Source organism: Onychomys torridus, chromosome 17 (genome assembly GCF_903995425.1).
Source record: "Onychomys torridus chromosome 17, mOncTor1.1, whole genome shotgun sequence".
Lineage (NCBI taxonomy): Eukaryota > Metazoa > Chordata > Mammalia > Rodentia > Cricetidae > Onychomys > Onychomys torridus.
In genome coordinates, this window is record NC_050459.1 from 51,058,278 (window position 1) to 51,080,462 (window position 22,185).

The 22,185-nt window shown below is 36.5% G+C and overlaps 2 protein-coding genes across 2 annotated transcripts in view; both read right to left on the reverse strand.

The window, feature by feature from the left end:
- The window catches only part of Galntl6 (polypeptide N-acetylgalactosaminyltransferase like 6), a 1,096,110-nt gene that overhangs the window by 873,897 nt on the left and 200,028 nt on the right, over window positions 1-22,185 (reverse strand). The gene's annotated exons all lie outside the window — the stretch shown is intronic.
- On the reverse strand, window positions 5,640-6,590 carry LOC118597816 (myeloid-associated differentiation marker-like). The gene has a single exon (XM_036209518.1). The coding sequence runs from the start codon at window positions 6,588-6,590 to the stop codon at window positions 5,640-5,642; it is 951 nt and encodes a 316-aa protein (XP_036065411.1).

Sequence of the window (22,185 nt, forward strand, 5' to 3'; positions counted from 1 at the left end):
GGGGCAAACATAAATAAAAGTGGATAAAGAACACGGATTCATGAATGACAGTGGTTGAAGATCAGAAATTCAATTTGCTAACAGTTTCATAAAGTTTTGTTTTGTTTTATTTTTTAACAGAACAAATAAAGTCATGAATTAATATACTTTTAAAATACATTGTTGGGACCCATGAAGTAGGCTGACTCAATATACTTTTAAAATATGTTAGACCACCATGTTAGGTATTTATAATGAAGGGAGGAAATGGTATAGATATCAGATGGTATCTAATTGTAATCCTGATCTTTTGAGTTAATGAAAGGTAAGTATTGTTACATAGCAAGGGGACTTGATCAAACACAGAAGTGGGCAAAAAGTGACTATTAAGTGGGCTGAGGGCAGTTTAAGCTGATTTCACTCCAAACCTACAACATGCTAGCACTCCGCAATCCTTGATGTTCAAATCAGCTAACCAATGTTGTCGAAGTTGTAACACAAGTAATATTTTCCAGGGAAATTCACCACAGGAAGATAAAACAGAAAGGAAATAGTTTGTGAGGGAATGAGATATGTTTGAATACTTGGTTTTTGAAGAGTTACAAAAAATGGGCAAAGGTTTTTAGTAAACACTACTGTATATGCTTTCATCTATATATCATAAGAAATTCTAAATGAGAAATATAAATTATCAAGTTGAAACTTACTATTTTTGTGTGCCATATACAATATATAGCCTTCATTAATTATATTACTATGACAGATATTAACACTTTATTTACACTATAACTTTTAAATAATGTAAACTGATGTTCCAACATTACATATTAGAATAGGTGAAGAGTTCCTAAGTTTTATAGTATCCTTTGATATTAATTTAAAAATCACTTTCATGTGATTGGATGTTTATGGAAATTTTTATGATATTTAATTATATTGATAAGAATTTGAGAAGTAAACATTGGAGAAAAATATATTCTTGATTAAAATTTCTATAATATTACATCATGATGTGTATGTTCAAAGAGGGGACCTGATAGGATTTGGGTCTTGCTTGGTATATCCACAGTCTTTCTAATGACCTTTCAGTAGGTCATTCCTGGCTTCATTGCAGAACAGTAATTTCATACAATTAAACTTCTTACTTGAAGATCAAAATTTTAAAAGAAAGCAGAGGTAAAATTAGCAAGTTCTCTTCAGACTAAGAAATGTTATAATACTATTTCTCCAATATTATACTGATCAAAACAATCAGAAATAGGAGCAAATTTAAGGGAGTTTGCTAACATCTCAATGGAAATGCCAATACATTTGGCGTCATCTTTATTAACCTATCCCTTCCATATCTTCTGAACTATTGTCGATATCTGTAAAATGCACCAATATCAATGTACCAGACATGTAGTAAGTGATGAAGAAATTTTTGCTGAATAAAATAATTCTAATTAAAAGCATATTGTCATGCCAATCAGAAAATTGAGCCTGTAGAGATGGATCAGCACTTAAGTGACCTTGTTGCTCTTTCCAAAGACCTGAGTTTGGTTCCCAGCACACACATGGACAGCTTATAATAGTCTATAATAAGTCCAGTTCAAGGAGACCTGATGCTCTCTTCCAGGTTCCACAAGCATCAAATATGCACATGATAAAAATATATAACCATGGGAAACACTCACATACATAAAATAAAATTAAACATTATAAAATGTCTTTAAGTCATATTAGATGATCTATCAGTTTTCATAAAGGAACTATGGCATTTAGGATATCACCAGCAGATTTTTCCAGTAGTGACTAGCAAATGTTTATGAATTATCCAAAGCAAAAGATCTTTCAGTTTATGCTCAAAAATTTCAATTTTATTCTGACTCATTGTATGAGAATAGTGTGTGAATAATTTTCCCTTAATGCAATAGATAGCTCACCTCACATTTAATCTCCTTTTTTTTTTTTGAGACAGGGTTTCTCCGTGTAGCTTTGCGCCTTTCCTGGAACTCACTTTGGAGACCAGGCTGGCCTCAAACTCACAGAGATCAACCTGCCTCTGCCTCCCAGTGCTGGGATGAAAGGCATATGCCACCACTTCGTGGCCACATTTAATCTTAAGAAATTCAATAGCAAGAGGACTTCTTTAAAAAGGTTAAATGTTGCCTTTGGCAGAGCGAACACCATAGGAGAACTAACACCATTCCAATCCAGTCTCCATTCTCATTATTTACAATACTTTGAATCATAGGACTGAATAAGTAAATAAAAGTTCCTAAATATGCAGTAATCTATATTTTGTAAGATGAATCAATGGAGCTGTTTAACAACCTAAAATCTCAAATATGGATGACAATTTTCCTTTAATTCCAAAGAACTTTCAAAAGTACTATACTATATATTCTTGTTGCTTTAAATTAATTTATAAAGAATATAACTGGAGTGGAATGAGGAAGTTAGTACATAATACTATAAGGCAATTCAGCCAAAGGATGGTGTTACATTACAACCCATTCTTACAGAATAATGATACTTGTGCATCAATTCATGAATATTGCTTATTCTAATCATCACTGGAGGAACCAAGTACTGCATGTGAAAGGATCATGACTAATGTAGTTGCAAACCTAGCTCTTTTAAACTCTCACCATAGAACCTTATCCTTGGTGGTTACTCAGTCTCTCTGCCTCTGCTTTCTAAAATGTAAAGTGGAAGCAGTTTTCTCATGTTGAAGAGTCTGTATGAGGAGATGAAAGTAGTTGAGAAGGATCTTTCTGGGGAAATGCCTTTGAAATAATCTTTCAAGGTATTTTCCTGGTAAAGCATTAATTACGGATATTATCATAAAATATATGTCTTTCCTAGACAAAACTCAATGAGTGACTTCTCTCTGGATACCCAGTTCCCTACCTTCCATTTATTCCCCAAATCCATTGGGCACTGTTCTAAAAGAAGCATGAATTCCAACAATCAGGAAGGTAAGTCTACATGTGTTTCACAGAATGTTGCTCATTATGATTACTATTCCATAAATTACTATTCCACAAACAAATTATATCTAAAGACTGATACTTTTTTTTTTTTACTTACTCAATCAAATGCAAGTGGTATGAGCATATTGTTGTCATTTAAAATCTAAAGTAAGACTAGCTTCGCAGCTCTGGTGGTGACTTTTCTCATAGCTGCTATACAGATAGACATAAAATAACTTCTCAGTGAGATTGCTTTGGAATAAAACATGTTAAAACTATTAATAACAGAGTGCTTTCACCACCGCTGCTTGTCTTCTGTATTTTTCTGTACGAGTCCCCAGGAGCTTGTTACACCTTTCCACTCTCACTTTCCCTCTTGAAGTATTTTCTCAGCTGCACTGTGAAGTGCTGTCTTTGGCAAGCTCATGGTTTCTGCACAGCCCATCCTGTGTGATCCTATTGGAGGAGTCATTTTGGGTATAGGTGTTATCCTACTGCGCAGCTGCTAATGCACCCAATGTTTCTAGGAAAATACACAAATATGCAACCCACTTTTATACCCTATTTGTCTCCTAAACACCCATAAATAAGATTTCTGTCCCTATTTTTTTCAAGATTCCCTGATGGCATACTCAGTAATTTTCTTTCCCTTTCTTGGATATAAAACTGAAGCCAAAAAGTCATAATATGTAAATTAGATAAATAGTCTGTTATCTTAACTTAAAACTGTTTTAAGTTACCCACAAATTCCCTCTTTACTTTTTTTGGTGAGAGATCTGTAGTAACCTTGCCAGATAGTTTGCTGTTATGCATAGGTATTTTTAAATCTTCCCCAGAGTTCTTTGCAAGTATTTTTTGATATTCTCATGAAAGTCCAGATTAGAGTTTCATTTGCTTTCCTTAATTAAGATTAGTTAATAATTAAATTCTATGTATTTTTGTCCCTACCTTGCGAAAATATAATCAACTCTGTGACAAATTGTTGTGCTATTTCTTGGGAAATAAGCCTCAGTTGGCAGTTAAAATCAATACTGATAACTTTTGTGTGAAAATTATGAAAATGCTCTTCTTACATTTAAGAAAGTCCTTCTTTGTGTTTTCCAATATAATCTTGTTTTTTGTTGTTGCTGCTGTTTTTTGGTTTGGTTTGGTTTGGTTTGGTTTTTTGAGACAGGGTTTCTCTGTGTAGCTTTGTGCCTTTCCTGGAACTCACTTGGTAGCCCAGGCTGGCCTGGAACTCACAGAGATCTGCCTGGCTCTGCCTCCCGAGTGCTGGGATTAAAGGCATGCGCCACCACCGCCCAGCTCCAATATAATCTTGTAAAATAAAGTCTGATGATCACCTTAGTTTTATTGTCTAGTTTAAGTGAGAAAAGACTAGGCATGGAAAAAAACCCAACTGTTTATTGTATATAACATCTTAAAGTAGTATTATAGTTGTGGCTTCATTAGTTATACAAAATAAAGTACAGCTATCAGTGGAAATATTAATATAGTTAGAAAGTGATGCAATGAAAGAACCACTTATGCTTTATATAAGTGGTTCTCAGTCTTCCTAATGTTACACCTTTAATACAGCTCTTCATATTGTGGTGACCCCCAGCCATAAAATTATTCTAGTCGCTACTTCAAAACTGTAATTTTGTTACCATTATGAATCATAATGTAAATACCTGTGTTTCCAATGGTCTTAGGCAACCCCTGTGAAAGAGTCATTCAAACCCCCAAAGGGGTCATCACCCACGAGTTGAGAACCACCACTATATATATATATATATATATATATATATATATATATATATATATATATATATATATGGATTGTTGTGTTTATACATAGCAAACTGTGTATTCAACAACATAACAAAACATTCAATTTCTTAAGTCAAAATATATTGGCTTTTATTAGAAGCTATTATTATATTGTATGGATGTTATATGTTGGACTTATAAAATAAGCACATTAATTTCTATTTGTATTTATTAATAACTTTCTGTGTAGTAGATAATGGTGTCCAGATGAGCACATGAAATAAAATATGCTTTGGTATTGCGTATGTGGGATCAGTAAGACTTGAGATATTAAATCTGAGATCAAACCCATACAATAGTAATTAATCAAGCAAAGAGGAATTCCAGACAGAGTCAGAGACTGACATGTGATAGTATTTTGGGTTAGAAATAAAAATTAAGTACTAACTGAGGGAACATGACACATACAAGGTAAGAATAACAGTGCTTAAGGAAGGAACCTGAAAACTTAAAACAGCATTTCCTCATGGTTTGGCAAGAGGCCTCATAGGTTCCTGGTATGAAGAGCTACACAGGAGTCTGGGATTTGTGCAGCCAACGCCTTTAGTGGTGGAAGTAGCGGATAGACACAGCAAGAAGTCTGAGGGCTTCCCAGGCAAGAGAAAGATACGACCAGGAAATAAAGAGACGAGAAAACTCATAGAAAAACGTAGATTGGACCAACAAAAGTGTAAAAGCGGAGGGCTTTGGAGACACAGCTCAGGGGCAAAAGCCGGATCATGATAAAGAAAACAAACCAGAAAAGGAAGGGGGAAGAAAATAAACCGGAAAATGAACAATGAATACGATAGAAGGTATAAAGAAGAGGGGACAGGAGAAAACAGGGCAAGAAGAATGGAGAATTTGCCACAGGAACATGCCACAGGACCCCTAGACCTTGACAAACACCAGCTAGCTAGAGTGAATAAAATCAGTCATATACGCCAGCAGGTTGACACCAGTCAAGATCGCCACTACCAGATGGCGATCCCAGGAACACACTGAGTGTGGACGTGTGTACTGACAGGTCGCATCCATGTTTCTGTGGGACTGGCCTGGAGTTGCCTCACTGAACTGATAGAGGGGCCAGAGGACAATGGCGGTAGTGTACATGACGACAGACAGGAAGGCTATGCTGGTCAAGAAGGTAGGGAGGGCGATGGGCACGATGTTGGTGCAATTCCCCAGGTTCAGCAGGATGATCACCATGGTTAGGATGAAGCATACAGCATACACAGTCACACACCACTCCAGAGCAGGTTCATGCGTGTACAGGTGTGGGTTGCTGATGAAGACGAAGATAAGGCAGGCTACAAAGGACTCAACGACCTTGAGCTTCCCGGACACAGTGGCCATATAGCCAGTGATCTCACCAGGCCTTGTCTGAGTCCAGGCTACTTCTGTTACATAAGCCACACAGGCGATGCAGGAGAAGATTGTGGCGCTGATGGCATATTTTCTGGCAGACCCATGAGCCATAAACCGCACGCTGGTGATAGGGTAGATGATGGAAGACGACAGGCAGAAGAGGACACCGTAGGAGGCGCAGGTGATGGGGAAATCCAGCCAGGACAGGGGGAAGCGGTTCTGGAATCCACCCAACTCCAGGCTGAGGATTATCAGGGTCATGGAAAAACAGAAGCACCAGGAGAACATGCACCAGTTGACCATGGAGCCCATCCAGGCACCCTTGTAGGCCACGAGTGAGAAAGCCAAACAGGTAGATAACAGCTGCAGCAGACGGAGAAGGCCCAGGGGTCGGAACAACGCCCGAGGGGACCCCACGATAGTCAAAGACTCCAGGCCTGGTGATACCTTGGTCTTGATGGTGGTCTGGATCACAGATACTGGCATGGCCGCCATTTAAACCGCGAAACTGGCAGAGAAAGTCCTGGATTGTGAAGAGAGATTGAATCGCACTCCTGTACAAGGCCGATCAGAATACGTCTGCAGACTGTGGCTTCTGAAGTTGCTCATGCTGTGGGCCATTCAAAGTGCCTCAGTGCCAAAGCATACCCACTGTTCTCTCTAGCTGTGTCTTAGGCAGTTAAGTGTGTTAAAGGTGGTAGGGTTTGGGGGTAGGAAGTACATCGCATAATTCCCCTTTAAGCTAAAAAAAAAATCTGGCAGTCAATAATTTACAGCATCTGCTTGAGGCTTTAAGAACAGACCCAGAGTTCCTAAGTCGCTGATAGGCTTGTAAATGGCTCAACGATTTTTATCAGGCTTACTAAGAAACCCACTACTCCAGTCCACAAAGAAGGAAGCAAGAGATGGATGGATGTCTTTTCTTCCTATACCTTTCTGTGTATCAAACTACAAGTAAACAAACAAAAAACCAAAAGCCAAAGTCTAAAAAGCACACAGAACTAGACAAAAATAAATTCAACATAGCCTTAAAGGCTATTTTCTTATATTTCTGAGGGCCAGTGATGGTGTCCCTTTTGGCTGAATTTTTAAAATGGCCCCCCTTTTTTTTTAGCCTTAACATTTCAAATTTTACTTCCCTCCTCCCCCTAGTTATGAAAGAAAATGACTATGTAGCTTTATTATTATTTTAATGGCTCTTTGAGATAGGATCTCATTTAGCTCAGGTAAGCCTGGAACTTAGTATGTAGTTAAGGCTGTCCCTAACCTCTTGATTCCCCTGTCTCAACCTCCCAAGGGCAGGGGTTGCAAGTTATCCTGTGTGCTCAACCTGGTTTTGTAAGCAAGGTTCTTTATTATGTAAGTTTCTTAAACGTTATCCTTTCTTTCGGTGGATGGTTAGAGACTGAGGGTATCAGAGGATTGGGTACCTTAGAGAGTGTTCTATATATGCATGTGTGCCTGAAATTTAGTCTCTTCTTGCTTTACTTGGTTTCTTGTGTGGGACTGACAAACCTTAACTGACATACATATATGTGAATTAATATGTCTGTGTAAATGTACAAATAATATGTATTTTGTTTTTATTTATTTATGGACCTTTGAGTTCTTATAGCTTCTGTTATGAGTCATATAATTTTTGTCCCTTTCTCCTATACCCAGATTCATGTTCTTAAAAAAAAATAAAAAATAAAAAACTCAATATCAACATGACAGAAAAAAAATGTTCAAAGTTTACTGACAAAAAAGTAAACTCATAGCTGGGCGGTGGTGGCGCACGCCTTTAATCCCAGCACTCGGGAGGCAGAGCCAGGCGGATCTCTGTGAGTTCGAGGCCAGCCTGGGCTATCAAGTGAGTTCCAGGAAAGGCACAAAGCTACACAGAGAAACCCTGTCTCTAAAAACCAAAAAAAAAAAAAAAAAAAAGTAAACTCATTGATTGTGGCCACAAAAGCCATGCCAAGTCTGTTTTGTCTCCTAGAACAAATCTTAAGACCAATCAGAAATTGGTGGTTATTTCCATTACATTCATTCCATAATTCACCAGTGGGCATTTTCCACCAAGTCAGTCATTATTGTAGCTCACAATGCTCACAGATGAGTGTGATGAATGATTACATTTCTCCTCTAGCATTAAGCCCAACACTATCAATGCTAACCAGGATTGATGAAGCTCCCATGCCAGTACCAGCTTAATATCTCCATTTCCTAAGACTCAAGTACATAGTATTTTCAGGAGTAAGAACTTATTGTTAAGTTCTTGAGGATAACCAAGAACCTAGGCAATAGTTAATAATGTTTGGGAGGTTATGGGACATCACTGGCCACCATATTAAAAAAAAAAAGATAACTCATTCCTTGTACCATGCTTTGTTATTTGTTCATAAACAATTTGTAAGTTAAATTCATTTGGACTCATCTTATTTGCATACTACATATGCATATATATGTTTATGTACATATTTTAGGAAGCTTCTATAGTAGTAGGTTTTCATGTTACATTTTCAAAATGCCTTTAATGTTAGTCATCCTTCCTGTATTTGCTCCACTATGCTACCCTCTCACCCCAAACTCCATTTCATTCTTCCTAGTCTTCCTTTGAAAGCTGACCCCCATGACCCCTTGGGTCATTGTAGAAGAGGGGCAGACAGGGTGTAAAAATAAGAGACAGTATATGTCAACAAGAAAACATTCTTTTCTGAACACAACAGGCAGTTGCACATATGGACAGACATTTTAACAACATGTACAAGGTCTACATATCCCCCAGCTTAGAGTTAGTGATAGTGAAATCCCACCCATAATTATTTATTGGCTTCTGCCTCTAGTATGTCAACAACATTTTAGTGAATGACCACATATCCAAGAGAATGTGGGCAGCACAAATTGAACTTAATGGTTTGAAAATAAAAATAAAAAGAAACTAAACAAGTATGGAAAATTGTGTGGGTGTGAAATAAGGTGGATCTGGGAAGAGTTGAGGGAGGACAGTGAATATGATGAAATATGTTATAGGAAATTCTTAATAAAAAGGAAATGTGCTTTAGAATGATGTTTGCTGAATGTGTGTGTCTGATGTGTTGGGCGTGTGTGTGTGTGTGTGTGTGTGTGTGTGTGTGTGTGTGCAGGTAGACACTTGTCATAGACTATGTGGATGTCAGAAGACAGCCTCCAGTGTTGGTCCTCATCTCCTGCTCACCCCTGCCTACATCACCCTAGGTGTCCTAGGAGGTTCTAGCATTAGCCTATCTCCATCTGTTACTCACAGAAGACCTGGGAAGGCATTTGTTTCCTGGTTAAGAACTTACGGTATTGTTCTAGACTTCCTGTGAGTTAATATGCAGGAAATGGGTAGAGAACGGAGATGAGAGAATTTAAATGTTTCTAGAAAGAATGTCCAAATGGATGAGATAGGGGATAGCTAGGGAAATGCTGAGAAAAGGGCAACTGTGCCCTCTTGTGTCTCAAGGTTTTGGTGACTCCAAATTTGGTAACTCCAAATCCAAGGTTTTGGTGACTGTCAGAATTTGAGGTATTATTTATATTTTTAAACAACCAGCTACAAACACAGATAGGATAATCTGGCCAATGCTAAATCACGGCAAAGACACATGGAAGAAAGTGCCATTTTCTCAGGGAAGTTGAAACATTAGCATTCTTTGATATTGTATTTGTGTTTGTCTGTTTTCAGAATGGGTCTTGCTGTGTATTTCTAGGTAGTGTGGAATTCCTTAGGTAGGCTATGCTAAACATTAAACTCATAAAGGTACCTTCTTCCTCTGCAGTGCTGAAGTATTATCATCTGTTATACATAATCATTAGGATTTTGTACTCTTATGAGTGTAAATCCAATAGTGAAATTCCAGGAAATAAGGGTGTATAGTTAATTGATATCAGTACTGCAGATCCCCTCACCATTCTCTGGGATGCCACTATAACATTGTTACTTAAAACTAAAAAGGTATTTTTTGAACTAAGAAAAATAGAAAAAAAATGTCACACTGAACTCTGAAACTTCATATCATTTGTACATTAGGTTCCATTGTTGGAAGAATAAAATCCCCAGAGAGTATTTCCAGACAAAATTTAGTTACTGCTCAATAGAAATATAAATAACTTATGTCTTGCAAAGTGTGAGAAGAGAACTGGGAGGGGGGGGACTATCACCTCAGTTCTTTTTGAGGTTCATATTCTGAGAGTTGAGAGTATTGGTGGAGCTCAGGCTGTGGAGTAAGATGGTCCAGGTCCTCACCAGGTAGGGTGACAATTTTATTTGTGCTGAAATGTGATTTTATTTGTATGTTAATAAATAAAGTTGGGTGGAGGTCAGAGCTAATAGCAAGCCATAGCAGAAGTCTGGCAGTGGTAGCACATGCCCTTAATACCAATCAGGTGACAGGCAGAGCTCTGTGTTTTTCAAGGATACCACCAGCATGGAGACACATGCCTTTAATCCCAGCACCAACCATAGAAGACCTGGAAGTCTGTATAGACAGTGATGAGGAGGTTATGTGGTTGGGTTTACAGCCAATGAGAAGGCAGAACAGAAAGTCAATAAAAAGACAAATACACAGCAAGTAGATCTCTTTCTCAGGAGAAGGACAGCAGTGGCAGCAAAGGGTAAGAACGCGGTTTTAAGTCTCAGCTCTTAGCTACTGCTCTGGCCTCTTGGGCTTTTAACTCTGCATTTGGCTCAGTGTTTTTTATTTAATAAGACTGTTACATCTACAACCAGGTTTCAACCATTTGCAGGTGCTGAAATCTTCAGTGGGTTATTTCATTAACTTCATCTACAGAATGGGTTGACTATAGCACCTAGTTAATCAAGATAATGTTCATAAAGTGCTTAGGCTAAAGCCTGACCAAACAGGACCAAACAGCTGATAGGTCTAGCCTAAACCCCATGAACATTATAGCACTGATTCTCTCTACTCATACAATGAACTAACACCTATTGTGAATTATCATAAAGTACATGTGTGTGTGGACAAAATATATTCAATGTAAAATTAATTACTGCCATTGTATGAAAAACCTTATAAAACTTTCAGGATTGATAGCAATGACTTGCATGAGGAAATTTCAGTTTGTTTTATAGTAGTTCCATGGACAAAATACTTAGACTATGCCTAAGAAACAGACTGTAAGCCCTTTGAGATGAACAGAGATGCTTTAATATTTTGTCCTAAACTAAACAATTAAATATGTGTTTAAACTATATAAGAAGAAAAGGTAAAAATTGCCCCCATTGATGTGTGACTTGTGTTTTGATGGTGTCTATTCTTGAGATGTTTCAGGATACTTACTGGACTATGTCTTTCCAACTGCATTTGTAAAAGTAGGACAATTTTTAAATGTCTCTAGCTAATAAAATTCCCTAGAATATTCAGTGTAAAGCCAAGTAGTATTTGAAATATATTTCTGTTGCATAAAGAATTTATATCCATATAATTTTCATAAAAGATAACTATGCAAAGAATACCTTTCAGAGAAAATGCATATGAGAATGACTACGTGATTTTATGTGTGCCGGAAATCATAAGTCAGATTCCTTGCTGATGAAGCCATTCCTCTAGTTGACAACTGTCAAAGCCATCTGCAAATCCCATGAATATTAAGGCACTGTTCACCAGCACATTTGGCATTTTGAAGTCAGGCAAATAGAACTCATGAAATATGAAAGAAGTGTGCCATGTCGCTTTGTGGAAAATATTGCCATTAAGATGATGTATGGAGAAATCCACACCTTCATCTGCTGGGAGCACTCAACTATATTTTCCATCAGCTGTATTACTTGCTTTTATAGTGTTACCATTGGTTTATTCCCTTCTCTTCTTGTGGATGTAGGAGATCCCACAGCTGAGCTAATGGGACAGACTTACGTTACTTTCGTGTTTATGTTTTAAACTCAGAACCATGCTTTTACTGATACTGTAACCTATAATGGATTATAAATTCCTTCTATCCCAGCTACCAGTAATGGGCCAGGTGTGTTCTTAGACACACCACATGTTGAAAGTTTTCATTGCACTGATAGTTTGATAAGTCTAAATTTATTACTGTTACTTTTATAATCCAATGTCAGAAAACATTTTGTCCAGCTTAGAATTTTTGATTATGCTTGAAAGCACACAATTTCATTTAACATACAAAAATCTTAGATCTCAATCAGTGGGAGCATGCAACCATTTCTCTTCTCTTTAGTTTACACTATTTCAGACACAGAGTTCTTATATTAAAAGACAAATAGACACATACCATATTTAAATATCTTGATGTTTTGTGACTATGGAAAATACTAAATATTAATAATTTATACACATGTATATTTATAAAAATCATATAATATTTACCTTATAGTTTCTGTTCCAACATAGTCTATAACATTTCAAATTACATAATGAGATGCAACATTATTTGTCTTTTAATTCAAAGAAAATCATACCTATTGAAATACAGAAGAGATATAGAAGGTATGGAGGGCTTCAGGGCTACACATGTCTTCTGTCACTCTATCATGTTTTATAAGGCAACTACCTCTTCTTGTACCAATTCAGGTGTCAGAATTATGTAAGAACATGTATTTCTTTCTAAATCAGAGACTGTTAACCTGTCAGTCATGACCTCTTTGGGGTTCAAATGACGCTTTCACAGGAGTTGTCTAGGACCATTGGAAAACACAGATATTTACATTATGATTCACAACAGTAGAAAAATTATAGTTATAAAGTAGCAAAGAAAATAATTATATGGTTGGGGGCATCACCATAACTTGAGGAAATGCATTAAAGAATCACAGTATTAGGAAAGATGAGAACTACTCTTCTAAATGGATTCAGCAAGTTGTATATACTTGTGTAAAATAATTATCTATCTATCATTCTCTCCCTCTCTCTCTCTCTCTCTCTCTCTCTCTCTCTATCTATATATATATATATATATATATATATATATATATATATATATTATATTCAAGAAGAGTTCTTGAATTTGGGAGGAAGCCAGGGGAAAGGAGATCCACAGGAGGAGTTGGTAGTTGGAATAGGGAAGCTGAGGACAGAACTGATTTAGATGCAGTGCTCATGTGTGAAGTTTCAAAAAATAAATTTAAGAAAGTAGCAAAGAAATGTTTTGCTTGTAATAAATCCTTAGAATTGTATGTTATTATTTCATCAGCAAATGTGAGCAGGGTAAATGTATGCCTGGAATTATCAGGTCTGACTTTTAGCAGGAAATGCACTGTTTCTATCTATAAGTAGTATATTCTCATATGTGTGTTGATACTGCATAATTCTACTCATCCTCAAAGAGATATAAACTTGCTCTCTCTCATGTCTCTGTCTCTCTCTTTACATTTCTTTCCTCTCCCTTTCTCTCTGACCCTCTCTAACACACACACACACACACACACACACACACACACACACACACACACACATTCAGTTTCCTTTAAAACACATTGAATTGTAGTTGATGTGCTCTTTTTTGTATTACAATGACAGTGTAATTCATCATTGCATTCTTTTGTTTGTTCATTTTGTTTTGCTGTTTGTTTGTTTTTCAAGGTAGGGTTTTTCTGTGTAGCCCTGATTGTCCTGGAACTTGCTCTGTAGACCAGGCTGGCCTTGAACTCAGAGATCCAACTGCTTCTGGCTGACTGCTAGGAATAAAGGCATATACCATTACTTATGTTCATAGATGAATGCAGCTCTTATTCTCAACAAAGAAATTACTTTTTGGAGCAGATAGAGATCATTATAGAAAGCCACAAGAGGTCAAAGTACAGAGATGAGTTGATCATGGGTTGCTTGACCCAAGTTAATACATCTATAGCTCAACCCCTACCCCAAGCTCCAGGAAATATCTTGAAAGAGGAGGTTGGAGGATTTCAAGAACCAGATTATCAGAACATCTACTGACTGAGCAGTTTTCTCTTCTAAAGAGAGGAAACATAATTGGTGAGTGCATAAGGAAGAGCTGTGGGAAGGAGTAGAGTTGAATATTATCAAGGTGCTTTGCAGGAAATTCTGAAAGAGTTAGTGAAAATATTGTATGATATGGGAAATCAAATACATGATTCAGTCTTCAAGTTGTTGAAAAGTTCTTTGAGACCTGTATCAGTTCTTGGCACAGAAAATAAATTCAAGGACATGATCTTACTTAATATTTCCTTTTATCTGCCCTCAAAACATATAAAAGGAAACATAGACACTTAAGAATAATCTGTTAAGGGGAATAACAACTCGTTATGATAGAATATCCTGATTTAGTTCTCAAAAATCATTTGAACCTGATCTTAGCACCAGTATTGGTTGATGAAGGCAAACTAAATTGGGTTTTTCAAATAATAACTTAATTTTTTATTCTTACTAATAGAGTTGGCATCCCTAGTCTGGTATAAGTAAAATAAAAAAGTGTGTTCTTGGCTCAAAGTAATAGTGAAGTATATTTCTAAATTTTAATCACCTCAATGATCATTTAAATATAAAATTAATAACATTAACAATCTAGTATCTAAAAATATGAATGTGACTCAGGGTGTATGCAGAGCCCTGTCTATACTTCTTCCTGAAGTAGACTCTATTTCCTTGGTCCACTATTGATATCATATGGATCAATATTTAAATTATTCAGAATGTGACATTTTCTAAAGTTACATTAAGGAAGGAAGCTGGTATGTTTATCTCAATATCATAATGTAATGTGAGTTAATTCAGCCTCCTGCTTATGCCCAAAAAGCACCCCCAAAAGACTTTAACAATATAAATGTGTTCAGGAAATTTTTTGCTTGTCATGTGATTAGGTAGACAATTTTATATGCCATAGAATAGGGAAGAATTAAATGTTGGTTTAGTTCTTGTCCCCTACAATGACAGTATTCTTTTTAGAGGATGGCCATTATTTTCAATACAGATCTTATAGCATCGTTTATTGAAATCCAGCTGTCTTCTTACCTTTATTTCCCTCCCATAAGTGCAATGACACAACTATAAATTGTTCTTAATTCATTACGAACAGTACTTTAAGTGTCTTAACTTAGTCAGATATTGACAATTATGGCACATATTGGTCTTTGATAAAAGAGAGCTTCACAGTTAGACATTTTATTGAACAGAATGGCTTTCTTCTATGTTGTTTCTATTTAAACAAATATGGCATACAAATATGAAAGCAGATGATCAATTATGTTTCTGTGTGTGCACATGTGTGTTCCTGGATATACATACATTTGAGTAGCTGAACATGTGGAGAATGGAGGCCCATGTCAGGTGTCTAACTGCATCGCTCTCCCTGTTCAGATGACTGAATTTGAGTAAGGACTAATGCTGTCTTAGATGCTCTGTGGGTAAATGATGCACAGGCCACAAAGATGGCAGGATGTCCCAAAGTTGTCTGTGATATATATATATATCAATGTAAACTATATAATATATACATATATTTTTTCATATAAGGAATCTGTCTCCAGTGCGGTCAGTCCATTATATAGCTGAGCAGGCATATATTTAGAAATGTGTATATGTACATATGTACATTGTGGTGGTATTGTGTTCCTCAAAATATTGTGCACACTAATAAATTTATCTGCTGTCAGAGAACAGCCACTAGATACAGAGGCTAGAAAATGGTGGCACTCACGACGTTAATCCTAGCATTCCAGAGATAGAAATCCCCCTGGATCTCTGTGAGTTCAAGGCCACATTGGAAACAGCCAGGTGTGGTGTGGTGTGGTGACTCATGCCTTTAATACCAAGAAGTGAGCCTTTAATCCCAGGGAGTGATGGCAAAACAGAAAGATATATAAGGCGTGAAGACCAGAAACTAGAAGCTTTTGGCTGGTGTAGCTTTCAGGCTTTCGAGAAGCAGTTCAGCTGAAATCCATTTGGATGAGGACTCAGAGGCTTCCAGTCTGAGGAAACAGGATCAACTGAGGATCTGGCAAGATGAGGACGCTGTGTCTTGTTCTGCTTCTCTGATCTTCCAGCGTTCACCCCAATATCTAGCCTCAGGTTTGATTTTATTAATTAGACCTTTTAAGACTCCTGCTACAGTACTACAGTACATATAAATGTGTGTCTGTGTGTGTGTGTGTATGTGTGTGTGTGTGTGTGTGTGTGTGTGTGTGTGTGTGTGTGTGTGCGTGTGCAGCAACAATGAAATTACAAGAGGCAATGAATTTGAGAGGGAGCAAGGAGAATTTATGGGAGGGGGTTGAGGGAGAAAGAGAAGTGAAATGTGGAAATTATATTATACCAGGTTGAGCTGAATCCCCAGGGGAGTCTTGGCCCTGGAGGAGATGGGAATGGAGGGGAGGGGCTAGGAGGAAGGCGGGGGTGGGAGGGGGCAGGACAGGGGAACCCATGGCTGATATGTAAAATTAAAACACAAATATAATTTAAAAATATTAATAAGTATTTCTATTTGCTGTAACAGAACCTCACTTCCTTGAGATGAAGCAAAAATGACATTTCAAGGAAATGAGATTCATCTTCACACAGAGGCAGGACATTTAGATACCAGAGAACATGGCTGCCTATTAAATGGCAGAGATGGCAAGGTATGAGGAGAAAGAAAGGCATGTGAACTCGCAGTTTTGTTTCCTTTAATGCTTAACTGCTACACTGGTGCATAAAACAGCATGCAAACAGTCAATACACTGACATCCAAGGTATCAGTCATCTCTAAACTTCTATGCTAGAAATAAAGCCTGCCATATTGGCCTTGTTAAGTAACACTAGTAAATTGGATATGTCTTTTTTTTTAATTTTGTTTTAAATTAAAGTTTTATTCCCTCAATTGAAGTGGTTGTGTATGGTTCATTTCTATCAATGGGACAAAGTCAATGCAGATCAGGTGAGTCTACATGTTTCAGAGTACACAATTTGTAACCTACTTTGCCATATTTGACATCTGTCAGTAGCAGACCCAGACACTAATGATGGTATCAAACTCAGGGTGAAAGTTGAAATGGCACAGAAGACTTGCTGTTTTGAAGATATGAGACTATTAAAAGTCACAAAATATCTCAATTTAAACATCCTAATATAAAAAGCTTAATTACAAGTGAAATATGATTTGTAAGAAGCAATTTGGGAGAAAGGAGCATGACTCATTGGTAACCTGTTGGCCATAAAATTTTGCCATTGTAAAAGGACAACTGCATTGGTAAACACATTGGGAAGTGAAGACTGGAAGATCACTGAGGATCATAGTTCATCATCTTTCATAAAGCAGTGTGTCCAAGGTTCTTTGAGACAGCCTGCATCAAAAAATGAAGTAAAGACATGATTAAGGAAAACATTGGATGCGTACTCCCCTATAGATACATAAATAATTTAGATAAGATATTTTGAGTGAGCAAATGACTTGATTTATAATTTTTCTAAAGAATTGAAAAAGTCACATTGCATCTTTAATTTTGAATAGTACTTGTTTACTGAAGGTGGAGGATGTAGATTCTCTATACTATACATTACTCTGATCTAAAATTAAAACTAGTGATTCTCCACTTATTTGTTTGATTCTGAACATTTTTGATTGTGTGACAGGTTCAGTTCTTATTCAGGTGATTATTTTTTTTCTTTATCTTATTGACTTTTCTCTAAGTTTTGGCTGTCTTACTAAAACTTCTAAAAATAGTTTTATGAACCTAAAACACCAGGGATACATGCTCACTTATTTAGGACAGCACTGCTGTGATTCTGCATGAATTATGCCTCTATTACTCAATAAAAAGGTGATATACTGAAGCAATATTTAGCAGTTGGGTTATTAAATTCCTATTGCCTGACTTAGTATATTGATTTCAATCTGACAGAGGCTCAGAGAAAAACCATGTCAACTGCATATTGAAAGTAAGATTAAAACAAATGCTGTGTGCTGGATAGGTTTCCACCATCCCCATATTTGACTATGACAGAGAAGCCTATCAGGAATATTTTCATATTTCTCTCTCTCCTACTTTTTCCTTCTGAAAAGCCAATGGTAGCTCCGGGCAGTCACCTAGCATGATTAATGACAGAGGCAGCAGTCTTTGTGTTATAATGTTGTACTGCTACAAGGAGTTTTCAAGGTCATTATTTCTTCACCAAAAGTTCAAAGGAAGTAAAATATTCATAAAACATGACCTGATTTCATGATAGAAGTCATACTTGTTTTTCTGACAGCCAGTTTCAATGAAAAGAAATACAAAGGAATGTTCACTATAAACATCTGACATCAGATTCTACTATAGATGATAATAGAATGTCTTAATGACTGAGGGAAATAAGCCAGTGATGTTTAGATGTCTAGTATTTTGGATGTCTGTAAAAATCAGAAGTCTCTCAAACTATTTAAATGAAGTGCTTTTTGTCTGAGGCAAACTAACCAAAGTCAAGCAGATGAGCATGCAGGGTCATCCTTTTTTGTGACTTCTTTTCCATCCCTGGTTTATCAGGTCTATCAGAGCAAAGTGTATTGGACTGGTAATCATTTTTGGGAGAGAAGGCTTTATTTCACCTCACAGCTTGTGACCCATCAGTGAGGGAAGTCAAGTCGGCGAAGGAACTCAAGACAGGAAGCTGAAGTCAGGAACTGAAGCAGAGACCATGGAAGAGTGAACATAGCTTACTAGCTGCTCCTCGTGGCTCACTCAGTTTGCTTTCCCTTTTAAATATTATTATACTTTAATGATACATAATTAAACCACTTCCCTCCTTTCCTTTCCTCTCTAATCCCTCCCATGTCCCCTTCCTCCAAATCCTCCCATATACTCCTCACTCGCCCTCTCTCTTTCTCTCAAATTACCACCCCTTTTCATTATTATTGTTACATATATGCACACACATAAGGTATAATTATATAAATAACAGCCTGCTGAGTGGGTTCAGTGCTGTTAGTGTGTATACAGTTTCAAGAGTGAGCATTTCTGTGTTGGAGAGCCAACCCTGGTTGATACTAACTTTCTCAGCCCCAGTGGATACATCCTCAACACAACTCAACCTAAATCTCACAGAACTTCAGGGGAGAAGAGTTAGAAAGATTTTTAAGAGCCAGAGCAGCAGGAAGTCTGCTGTGAGATTGAGCCTCCTGGAAATGCAGGGAAGCCACATCAATAAGACCTTAACAATGTGGCTGCCTAAACAAGACCCAGACAATGTCAATGACAGTAGACAAGCTACCATCTTAAAGGGAAATCTCACTGTGTCCCACTCCTAAACAAACAATTGGAAATATTTTCTTGTTGGACTTTTGTAAAGAGAAAATTGGTGATTCCTAAGAAAAAAGAAAAACAAAACAAAAGAAACATTAATCCTAGCAGAGCTAAAAATTAACCAAAACAGCAAGGAAGGGAAGCACGGAAAGAAGGAAAGAGAGGAAGGGACTGAAGGGGAGAAGGAAATGAAGAAGGGAAGGGATGGAAGAGAGCCCCATGCATATGTTCTTCATCATGAAGACACTAAATAGTTTGTACTCATTTTATACTGTAGCCTACATATTAGTCTCTCTGAATATTTCCAAATTTATTCAAATCTTCACAGCTTAGGTTGCATTCCTATTGCAAAAGTTATTCTAAATGTGAGAAAGGAATTGATACTAATTATTCAGGAGACTATGTGATGGTTAATCTTGGTTATTTATTTGACTGCATCCGGAATCAACCATAAATAAACAAGCTACTGGGCACTCCTATAAGAGATTTTTTTGATTAGATTATTTAGAGCACAAGAAGTACCCTTAATGTGGGTAATAACTGTCAGCCCAGGCAAAAGGCCATGGATGAAAGAAACACTGTCTTTTATCTACTTGATTTCATTCTTTCTGGTAAGGTTAATCTATCTTGTTGAATGATTCTTTCACAGAAGCAACTTCTAGAGGATTCCTACCAAGACCGAAGACCAGTGGCTTACTGGAATCCTATAGGACTGAGAGGGAAACTGGAACTGATGAGACATACATGCCTATGAAGTGAACAAGCACAGGATGCTTCACCTTTCCAGTATAAGGACGTCATTGCTGGACAGTCCAGACCATATGCCCAAAGCCAATGTAATGCACACCCTTTAAATATATATATATTCTTTTATAAGTTCTATTACTTTAGAGAATCTTAACTAATAAAGTTTCTTAAAACATATTTAAAATTAAGTTGAATTTTTCTTAATACTTACATAAAGACAATTTTTGGTCTCATATTAAAACTGAAAATATGGTATGCTTATATTTCTAGTTCTTATTTAATTGATATCATATTTAAAAAGAAAAAGTTTATCATTATCTCTTTCTATTTGTATTGAGCCATTATTGTTCTAAATAGTCACTTAGATATCATAGAAAGATTTACTAGTTAAATTAAATGTAATGTCAAAAGCCTTTTAATAATTAAAGACTTTCAAACAAGCACAGAACATTATATAATAGTATGGTAGAATGGTATCCTGAATAACATCTTCAACACAACAAAAATATATTAAGTATGTATATGAAACCATTTAAACATAAACAGATAAACAAAACAGAGCTCTTGCCCTTAAGAAAAATTTTAAGAAAAAACATTTACATAGATATTATAAATATTAGCAGTTATAAAGTATATTCTCAATAAAAATACATCTTCAGTACTCTAATAAATCAACATAGAGTTCAAATGGAAGCACACAGGAAGAAGAAACCAAAGTTAATTGTCTGTTGGAAAAAAATTTCCTGCAAACATTGCCATTTATTATTGTCACAAACCTAAATAGAGTGGAATAAGTTATTTACAACAGTGGATAAATATATCCATTATGATATGCATATTATAATGTTTATTCACAAACATATGTATAGCAAATGAGTATCAGCAAATAATGTAATAAGAAAATTAGTGCTTTGAATGTTTCTCTAAATTTCTATAAGATTTGACCTTTATGTCTTCAATAAATTAGAAAGAACTGAGAATTGAAGACAGGGTGCTACATGCAAATTTATATTACAGTGTAGTGAAATTTACAGTGAAAGTTATTTTATGCTTCTGTAAAAGATATGGTATAACTATAATTTATTAAAATAATAATACTGTCATATTTTAACTCTAGCACTTTGGAAGCAGAGGCAGGGGGCATATCTGTGAATTCAAGGCCAGCCTGTTTTACATAGTAAATTCCAGGACAACAAGGACCACATAGAGAGACCTGTCTCAAAAACAGAAACAAAAACATAATAAACAAATTTTACCTAGAACTTTGAAAGAACGAAAACATTAGAACAGTTTTAAGAGCCAGTGAGTGTCAATGGCAAGGAAAAAGAGATCTATCTGCTCCATGAATGACTGTTTCCTTGTTATTGTTGTAGATGCTCTTCATATTTTTACCCATGAATTATTTAGCTATTTGTCTGGATCGTAAGAAGAGATAAAATTAGTAATGTTGAATTATTCTCATCTGAAGTGTATTGCAAGTAATCAGGGTTTGGTGAGATGATATCCTTCAAAAAATAAAGCTGTCTTACTTCAATTGTTGCAGGAGAGAAGGGTGAGAAGGAGAAAGAAAGAGAGAAAACAAAGTAGGTCTTCACACCTGATACTAGGAAGTTGGGTGGCTTAACATGAAATGTTGACTTCATGCTTTCTATAGAGATCCAAAGTCAGTGAGTGCAGCATAAAGGGTCTGATGAAGTCAAATGTTTTGATTACACTCACATAGAGTTAAAGAAAATGGGGTGGGGTGAGAGGCTCATAGGATATTGGTCTTTGCTACTCAAACTATGTGTGATTTTGGTCTCGATATGAAATTTCCTGCTTCAAAGCTCAGCTATTAGAACCTGTTCTAGTATAGTCAGTGATGCAAGCAGGGTGCTTACAGGAACGGCTTGGATCATACAACATTACCTTCATTGATTCTGCAAATCAATCCTTTGATAGATTTAAGATTTGAATAGGTTTTAGATAGGGGGAGCTCTGAAAGCTGGGTCCTGGTTAGAGGACATAAGTGTATGAAGTGTGACTTTGAAGATTATATCCTGGCATGTGGATCTGGCTTATTGGATAAAACTCTTGTTACTAAGGCATTAGGATGGAGTTCACTTAATACTTGGGTGTGATGGCAGGCTACAATTCCCAAGTGCTCTT

Excerpts from the sequence above, each read along its gene's own strand:
- LOC118597816 (XM_036209518.1), bottom strand. The coding sequence starts at position 6,590 with ATGGCGGCCATGCCAGTATCTGTGATCCAGACCACCATCAAGACCAAG.